The sequence below is a fragment of the Theropithecus gelada genome, chromosome 4 (assembly GCF_003255815.1).
Source record: "Theropithecus gelada isolate Dixy chromosome 4, Tgel_1.0, whole genome shotgun sequence".
Lineage (NCBI taxonomy): Eukaryota > Metazoa > Chordata > Mammalia > Primates > Cercopithecidae > Theropithecus > Theropithecus gelada.
Window position 1 is genome coordinate 39,222,695 of NC_037671.1, and position 9,046 is coordinate 39,231,740.

Sequence of the window (9,046 nt, forward strand, 5' to 3'; positions counted from 1 at the left end):
TGGCTCATGCCTATAATCCCAACACTTTGGGAGTCTGAGGCGGGTAGATTACTTGGGCCAGGAGTTCGAGACCAGCCTGGGCAACATAGGGAGACCCCATCTCTACAAAAAATATCCAAGCTATTTGGAAGGCTGAGTTGGGAGGATGGCTTGAGCCTGGGAGGTTAAGGCTGCAGTGAACCATGATCACACCACTGCCCTCCAGCCTAGGCGACAAAGTGAGACCCTGTCTCAAAAAAAAAAAGGAAGGGGGAGAAAGAAAGAAAAATGGGAAGCAGAGAGGTTAAGTAACTTGCCTAAGGTTACCCAGCCACGATTGAAACCCCAGTTTGTCCTGCTGTTCCTTCCTGTGCCCAGCGGAAGACATGGTTCATTCCTTGTGGTTAAAGTTGCTGCCTAGTAAGAAAAGAAAGCCAGTTTCCATCTTAGAACTGTTCCAAAATAATTAAAATGGCTTTTTCAGGCTTTTTGTTAATGTCTTAATGCTTCTATCTTTCTTTAAATGTGCTGTTTGTTTGCGTGCTAGAGTGCCCAGTTGAACAAGCTGAGCAGGCTTCCCCTGCGTCTCCCTCTGCCTCAGAAGAAGGGTCATGCTTTTTGTCCCTTCCTCCTTCTCTCTTCTTCCCTTCCCCCTCCTGGCCTGCTGTTACTTCAGTCTTCTCCAAGATAGAATGAATAGATTGTTTCTTTCCTTCCTCTATATATTGTTTTAGCTGCAGTTTAGAAACACTCCACCCACATGTTCAAATCATGGCTGTAGAGTTAATGCCTGTTTGTGTCCACGTTATACTTCATTGACTCTGTGCAACTATTCTTCAGGGACCTAATACTTAAGATACTGTACTCATATTTTTCCCTCTTTACCCACCGCCCACGGTTTTCCCACCCTTACTTGGCTCTCTCTTAGTCATGGACTGGCTTGACCAGTTTAATTACTTTTTTTCTATTTCAAACTTCTATAGGACAAGACCTCTGAACAGATCACAAGTGTTACGTGAGCTTTTTCCTGTTTTCACTCACCTGCCATTTCCAAAAGATGCCTCTTTAAACAAGTGCTTCCTTCTTCACCCGGAACCTGTTGTGGGGAGTAAGGTAGGAAATTTTGAGAGGACTTGGATCTAGAATTTTCTTTACTTGGGATCTGGACTGATGTCATAACCAAGGCCTTCCCTGCATATTGGCTTAGAGGGTGAATTGAGGGGACGCCCACACAGTCTAGTTCTCCCCTCCTGCTGCTAGCCAGGAGACTTGCAGGGGCACACCTTGTCATGAAGGCAGGTTTCCAGAAAGTCTAGTTACCTTGCAAATCTGCCTCCTGCGCTTAACACCTAAGGCAAGCTACTTTTCTATATTAAAAGAAGTAAATTCTTAAAATTTGAAGGACTTCAGTGTACAATTAATCTGGCTTTCCTACCTTAAATTCCTACCTTAAATTAGAAAGTCGGCAAGCAGCCATGAATGGTGGTTGCTCACGCCTGTAATCCAGCACTTGGCGGGGCTGAGGCAAGAGGATTGCTTGAGCCTAGGAGTTTCAGACCAGCCTGGGCAATATAGCAAGACCCTGTCCCTATTTTTTTTTTAAAAGAAAAGAAAGCTATAAAGGAATAGCTTTACTTCTTCATTTTGAAGAACAGAATAACTTCTTCATTTTGTAGATAAGGAAACTGAGCCCCAGAGAGATTAAGTGAGTTGCCCAAGGACACACCCTTTACCCTCTAACCCCCAGGGTGGTTTTTGCCAGAAATAAACAATTAAGAGATTTCAGGTAGAGAACTTGAAAGGCAAAAAGTGTGGGAGCCTGGGAAAGATTTGATAGGCAGGCAGCCCAGCTGAGGTGGAAAAGCCCACTCTGCCCCCATCATTTCCCACTTCAGTCTGGGGCCAAGTGCTCAGAGCCAAAGTTGCCTCTCTGGGGCCAGTGGACTGGGAGAAGCTGTTCTGCATTTGTGTCTGTTTACTTTTCTCTGAATTGCTCCTTTTGTTAAGTCTCATTCCTAAGGAAGGTTTTTGAGCCTGGATTGGTTTGGGAGAATTAAAAGCATGCATTTTCCTTGGTAAAAAAAAAAAAAAAAAAATTTCCCAAACTGTGGCCCCCTACCAACTCTGGACCGTGGCTTCCACCTCCTCATACTATTGCTTGGCTCCAAATTTGCTGAATTGTGTTAAAGGAATTTAAAAGTCTATAAAAACAATCATTTTGTCTAGAAGTAAGAAGTTCTGTCTGCCAGCACTGGGGTGGAGATGCTGGGCTCTTGCCTCAGATTTTAAAGAAGTTTATCCTGCTGTCGCCGGCTAGAATTCCAGGCCCTTGTATGATTTCATCTTCATAAATATAATTCTGGGACACGGCCTTTATCTTTCTCTTGGTTTTACCACTTGAATACCAGAGTTAATTTCTCCAGCCTGCGCAACACCAAGGAGCCCAGCCAAAGGAGTAAATACAGAGTTACTCAAATGCTTACCAAAGTCATACTGTGGTTCTCGAGGATGTTTTGGGAAGGGCAGTGGCCAAACAGGCAAAACTCCTGAGAGCCTGATTTCTTAGAGAATCTGTTTCCCCACCCTGGCCCAAGCTCTCCTTTCCCTGCAGCCTTGTAACCCCACCCTGTTGTCCACATCCCTGGGCCCTGTTAAAGCCACGTGTCTGTGGGCCCAGTATCCAAAGGCAGCCTTAAGACAGAAGTGGGAAGCTGGTTGTTAAGTGGCACTTGGGGAGATGGTGAGGGGCTCCAAGGCCCACTTCACCCACTCCACAGTGTGGCCTAGGGCTGGCCTGTGCCGCCCTGTTGTCTGTTTCTTCTCATCCTGAGAATGGATGACTATGACCCTACCCGCTTCAGGCCTGTGTGAAGAAGGATACAGCCACTTGTTTTGGTCCTTCTGAGATTGTTGTGAGGACTACAGATGGTAAGGCTTCCGCCAATGTGAGTGCCAGTCAACTGCAGGCTGGCGGAAGACCAGGCTTGTCCCTGTCACCACATTAGCAGGTGAAATGGTTCTAGTGTTGCCATGAAAACATTATGGGCAAGGCCTGTGGCAGCAGCAGAGAGACCAGGGCTGGGGACAGGGGAAGACGGGGCCAAAATCCAAGACTCTGGAGGCCGTGAATGGTGAAGAGAAAAACCAAGACATGGCCCAGGGAGTCAGACTTCTGGCTCCCACTTTATATGGGCGTATAAAGGGTTTCTCTGAAGGGCAGGAGATAGGAGGAAGAGATGAGAGAAGAGACCCTAGGGGTTTTCTGTCATCATCAAGGTAAGGAGAAATGTCCCAGCAAGACCCATCTCTTTATCCCTATTCCCTGCCCTGGTCCCAGCCCCATCCCCAGGGTTCACAGCTCCTTCCCTGGCACATAGCAGGTTGCATTTAATGCCCGTTGCCGGCAGTAGCATGCCCTCAGAGGGGCAGTAGTTACCTGTGCAGGTGCATATGCTGGTTGTCTCCTTAGTTTTCAGAATCAGAGGCCAGTCTTAGTGTCATTAGTTTTTAATCAGTAGCATGGCATGCCTGCTCCCCTGGGTCTTGCCAGGCAATATAAACTTAAACTTCCTGCTGTGCAATACTTATCAGAGCCCTGGTAGTAAGAAGTAACATTCCATGGAAGAGTGCCGAACGGATGTCCCGATTATCTATTTATCTAAAAAGTTTTCATCCAACCCAGAATCTCAGAATGTTGTATACTTCAGCCACCATTTGTTGGTTTCTGCTAGAACTACCTTTGTTAAATTGCAATTAGGTATTTTCCTTTGGCTTACTTTGAAGCTGTGGCTAAAACTAGTTGCAAATTATGAAGCTCATGCAGGATCTGCTCTGGGGCTCTCGCTGAGGGGATTGCCCACTAAATTACACAGTGCCTCTTTAGGAGACCCATGGAAGAGATTGTACTCTGGTCTTAGTGCCAAGAGATGCCATTCTTAGGAGAAGTAGTTTGTTTTTGTCTTTTGGACATAATTGCAAATTTTTGTTACTGGTTCTATTTCCTCTTTGCTCAGGCTAGAAAACTCAGAGCCATATGTGAAAGCATTTTTATTTACTAAAGCCCCTGGTTTTATTTTGTTTTCTTTGCCTTCCTTTTCCTCCGCTCCTCGTTCTTTCCTCCAGATGCATGAGATGCGTGACCTATTTATCATGGGCAGCGGCGAGGCCATGTTGCAGCTTATCCCTCCCTTCCAGTGCCGAAAACATTGTCAGTCTGTGGCCATGCCAATAGAGCCGGGAGATATCGGTATGTAGGGCCCCAGGAGGGCAGGGTCAGCCATGAATCTTTTTAGTTTTTAATTCAAAAGCTATTTTAAGAATCGTATACTGCCTTCACAGAAGTTTTATTTAGTAGAATCAAAAATAACATTCTCCTATTAACAGGCTCAACATTTATGCTTTGAAATGAAACAACTTAATGAGAAAACATAGCAGAAAGAAATGTCTTGTACGTACAACATATAGAATGCATGTGTCTGTTGACCATAGAAACTTCAAGTTAGGAAGGATTCTGGAAAGTATTTAGACCAATCCCTCGTTTTATAGATGAAAAGGTTGAGACCCAGAGAGGAGAGGTGACCACCCCAAGGCCCCACTATCTGTTGAGCAGAGCATCAGGTCTTAAGTGCCTGCTTGGACACAGTCAAGCCAGGAGAGGGACAATCCAGGACTACAGGAATATACACCCATGTTGCAAATAAACCAATACCAAGCAGTATATAAGGGCAATGGTCACACAAGGAAATATTACCTTCTGTGTGGCTGCCACAGCCAAGTCACAGCCTCACATTGATGACTCACCCTTGGCCCTGGCTCAGTGTTTTCCCAAATGTGACTTGTCCTGTGCGTTATATCCTAAAAATCTGTTCCAAAGAAACAGGTTTGAATCCACTGCTGTCAGTAGCAATCAGTTTGACAGCCGAGTTTTCTTGGAAGAAACAAATAAATCAGCAATTGTCACCATTGATCTCCTTGCTTTTCCTGCCTCACAAAACCTAGGCAAGACCTGGAGTCTCTGGCAGAGCCCAGACTGGGTTTTCCAATTGATTTCTTTAATTTTACCCATTCAGAAGACCCCCAAATCCCTAGAAACCTTGCATCTTATATGAGGGTAGGAATTGGACTGCAAGCTATGCCAAGTTTTAATTTAAATTACATAACTTTTATTTCAATTTAGAAATGAAAAATAAAAATAATGTGCAAATCAAGCATTAACTAATAATGGAGCACAGCTGGCCTGGCTCTTGGGAAACTTCCTACAAAAAGGAGGATTCTTGTATGGAAATTGTTCTGAACCTTTTTCCTGTAATGAAGTGACTCTTAACACAAGAGATGACTATTGTGAAAATCTCTCTGGCATATTTAGGTTTGGAGCATGTGGTTGTGCTTGAACAAGTTTCTGTCTTATATTTTACAAATGCCTAACAATTCAGACAACTACAGAAACACCTTAGTTATCTGAATTCAGACTTCCGGCTCCCACAAGCAACCGGAATACCAATTACAGAATTAGGGGGAAAAAAAAGAAATGTCTGGCAGTAATCATGAAAGCTTGAGCATCAAATGCTGGTACAGATAGTCCAGATTAGCCTAACATCCAGTGCGTGATACCTGCTGTGCTGTGCCTGACTGGTTTGTTGACTAGAAAGAAAGGATCCCTGTAGTTGGCAGTGTCTATAAAAGGCCAGTCACATGACAGAACACAGAGAGGGATGGTGACTGAAGAGAAGAAGAATAAGAGAGCAAGCCCGGGAGAAGAATGGGGGCAGGGAGGGGTGGGGAAGCCAGCGAGCACCTGAAGCAGTGACAGAAATAGACGTGATGACTGTAGCTGCCATGGTTAACAGTAAGGACAGGAAAGCAGACCCTGGCCAAGAAGAATCATTTAGTGTTGCAGGACAGACGGCGGTTCCTCTACCTTAGGGACCCTTAAGAATGGCACCACAACATGCAAGTTCTATGATTTTTGATAAAACATACATTGTTCTGTGGAGATGGAGGAAAGAAGGGTTCCAGATCACCAGAAAACCTTTTGGGGGTCAGGTACAATATCTGCAGTCACTGTACAGGACAGTCATTGCCCATCATGACCCTTCCGGAGTCACCAAGTAAAAGTTGAATTCTACTCAGTGCTCTTCGTTTAAAGATGAGCAGGGCCCATAGTACTCTAGAACCTATTTTCTTTGGAATATCTTACAGGACTCTACTGTTTGCTGAACCCAATTTGGGCAATGCTGGTTTAGGTTTAGGTTAATCTGGATGTTGTGTAATGAAACCGCATTATAGAAAGACACAGGAAAATTGGCTAGTAGGTCTTATGCCCCCTCAGAATCCATTCTGTCTTCTTGCTGTAAAAGCTGAGACTTGATGCCCAACACCAGCCTCATGTAGAGCATCCTGCCTTTGTAAGCTGCTGAATTGTGATTCATAGTTCCCTGGGTGAGGGGCAGTGATAAAGCATTTAAAGAGGACTGATAATAACTAGGAAGTGCCAAAAGACTTTCAGAGCAATTTGTCTTTAAGCCAGGAGTGGTGGCCCACACCTGTAATCCCAGCACTCTGGGAGTGAGAGGCAGGAGGATCACTTGAGCCCAGGAGTTCAAGACCAGCCTGGGTAATATAGTGAGACCCCATCTCTTAAAAAAAAAAAAAAGAAAAAGAAAAAAAGAAACTAAATTAAATAGAAAAAGATTTGTCTTTGACTCTGCAGTGCACCCTGAGGGCCAGCTCTGGCAGACCCGCCTTGCTCTGCCCACAGGTGTGTCCACCCGCTAACATTTACATGTTTTCCTCTTGCTATTTCCCCTCAAGGCTATGCCAGCACCACTCACTGGAAGGTCTACATTATAGCCAGAGGGGTCCAGCCTTTGGTCATCTGCGATGGAACCACTTTCTCAGAACTGTAGGAAATAGAACTGTGCACAGGAACAGCTTCCAGAGCCGAAAACCAGGTTGAAAGGGGAAAAATAAAAAACTATGAAACTGCTTTCCAGGGGTTGGTTACTTAGTTACCTGCCCTTTGCATGCATGTGTGAACCAGCTGTGAGCTGCAAGGCAGTGGCCAGGGCCTAGCCCTCCTGACTCTTCCTGCAGATGGCTCAGGAAGGATTCAGCCTGGCCACTTGGCTAGGACTCTGCCAGCACCCATCTGAGACTGACCTCTTCCGGGCCTTTGGGCACTAAGACCTTGATGCTGCCCCTTAGGCAGGAAACAGGGCTGGTGCCTGCCTTCGCCTGTATTGCCAGCTTCCTTCCCTGGCAGTGGAGAGAGCAGCCAACAGGTTCTGATGTCAGAGCCATCCTTTACCAGGTGGGCCTGCTCGTCCCCATCTTCCTGGCCACATCACTCTACTTTTTGGAAAGCCATGGCTGATTAAAGAAGTTCTTGTAGTTTCCCAAACGAAATGGAATCTAGAAGCAGTGAAAAAAGGTCAGATAACTTTGAATTGCATTCAAGAAGTACACTTCTTTCCCATTGTCCGTGGCACTTGGAGTCTCTATGATGCCAGGCTAGAGTCTGATGATATAATAATTCAAAGTGGTAACTCCCAAGGTAATGCTTTCTTCCATTTCATCAGGTTCTTATATCCCCACTGCACTCCCTCCCCTTCTCCCTTGCCTGTCTGAATGGCTTCTTGGAAGCTTGGCTCTAGTCCTCCCTGCCTTGGCAGGGCCAGAGCCCACTACTGCTGAGGCAGCACTGCTCTTGTCAGCTATGTTGCCTTTACCAAGTGTCTTCAGAGGGTTATGAGTTAGAGTAGCTGGCCGGGGGAGAGGGTGCCTCCCTGGGTTTGATCTTTAGGGTCTGACTTTCTGCAGAGAAGATGTTTTACAGATGTGTCAAAGCTGATGTTGTAATGTGGTTGGGGGAGGAAATCCAGACCCAAAGTGTTTGTCAGCTGGGTGTACAAATGACTGTGTGATCCTCTGTCTTAAAATGATTTCTGTCTGTGCTGGGAAACAAAAACAAGGTGAGGTATTTTTCTTTTTTGTAATAATATAAAGCTGTGTGTTTCTGATTGGATGATTCACTATGTGCATTGTTTTCTCCCAAGTACTTTCAGTATGTAGCAATCAAATGGTGTAAATAAGGATGTTCTTTTCCTGTTCCTTTTTTTTTTTTTTCTCTATTATTCTTTTATTGACACCGCTAGATACCTGGCCATTGGTCATGCCAATGCCAGGATGAAGAAAAAGCAATCTACACTTTGGCCTCTGGTTCTGAATTGCAGAAATCCAATGGATACATTACGTGTCGATGTCAGAATTATGGACCAGAGGCAGACAGTGATGAGTGAAGATGGTTGTGAAGCCCTCTTCGTTCCTGGAGGAGCCTGCATCTCATCTCCCAGGCCCTCTTTCTCTGTGGGTCTCATGCCCAGCAGTGGGGAGCACTGAGCACTTGAATGACCTGTTTGTCTGCGGGCTTACAGAGGACAAGCAGAGTTCACAGAGCTCAGGGTGGAAACATCAGAGCCTCCTCCGCGGGCTTTAGTGAAACTAGGATGAACTGTACCTGAGGGAATTTTTTCTTAATCAACCCCTTGTGTGGATGAATACAGGAAAAACAAAACTTGTGTACATATAAAAGTCATGCTGTTAAGCAGCTATGATTTAAGAGGTTTTAAGTCAGAGGGATCATGTAGAGGCCGGCTTTGTGTAAGCTTTTACAGCCTTCTGCAGTGTCCTTACCCTGGCCGCACATGGGGAAGGGCTGTATGTAAACAAGTGCTTTAGAGGCCTCTGAGAGTTTTTAAAAATTAGACCCGTTAACAAAAAAGAGGGTTTCTTAGGAACAAAGCAACTATTTTGATTATTGAGATCTCTGTTTTGTTTCTGTGAGTTACTCTGTGTTCCTTTCCGCATTTCACTCCTGCCCTTCACATCTTAAATGTCCATAAAATACCCACTTCAGCTCAAAACTTTGAAAACGAAGAAACCCTTGCATGTGTTGATATTCTGAGGCATCCCCTGGGAAAGTCTCCTAAGCCCCATTTTGTACTTCAACAAAAAAATGACTGTAGCTGAAGAAAAGTAGAGACTTTCATGCATACGCTACTCATTTTAC

At 45.0% G+C, this 9,046-nt stretch overlaps 1 protein-coding gene across 4 annotated transcripts in view; it reads left to right on the plus strand.

Annotated features, from left to right (window-relative positions):
• C4H6orf89 (chromosome 4 C6orf89 homolog) overlaps positions 1-8,794 on the plus strand; it is a 34,890-nt gene extending 26,096 nt beyond the window's left edge. For 2 of the 4 annotated variants that reach the window (XM_025382501.1, XM_025382499.1), the window contains 3 exons: positions 963-1,092; positions 4,102-4,225; positions 6,790-8,002. In XM_025382501.1, the coding sequence (XP_025238286.1) occupies positions 963-1,092; positions 4,102-4,225; positions 6,790-6,884 (349 nt within the window). In that variant the 3' untranslated portion in view covers positions 6,885-8,002. Of the gene's footprint in view, positions 1-962; positions 1,093-4,101; positions 4,226-6,789 lie in introns of all 4 variants that reach the window. The other 2 variants (XM_025382500.1, XM_025382502.1) reach the window with 2 other exon arrangements.
• Positions 8,795-9,046: the final 252 nt, after the last annotated feature.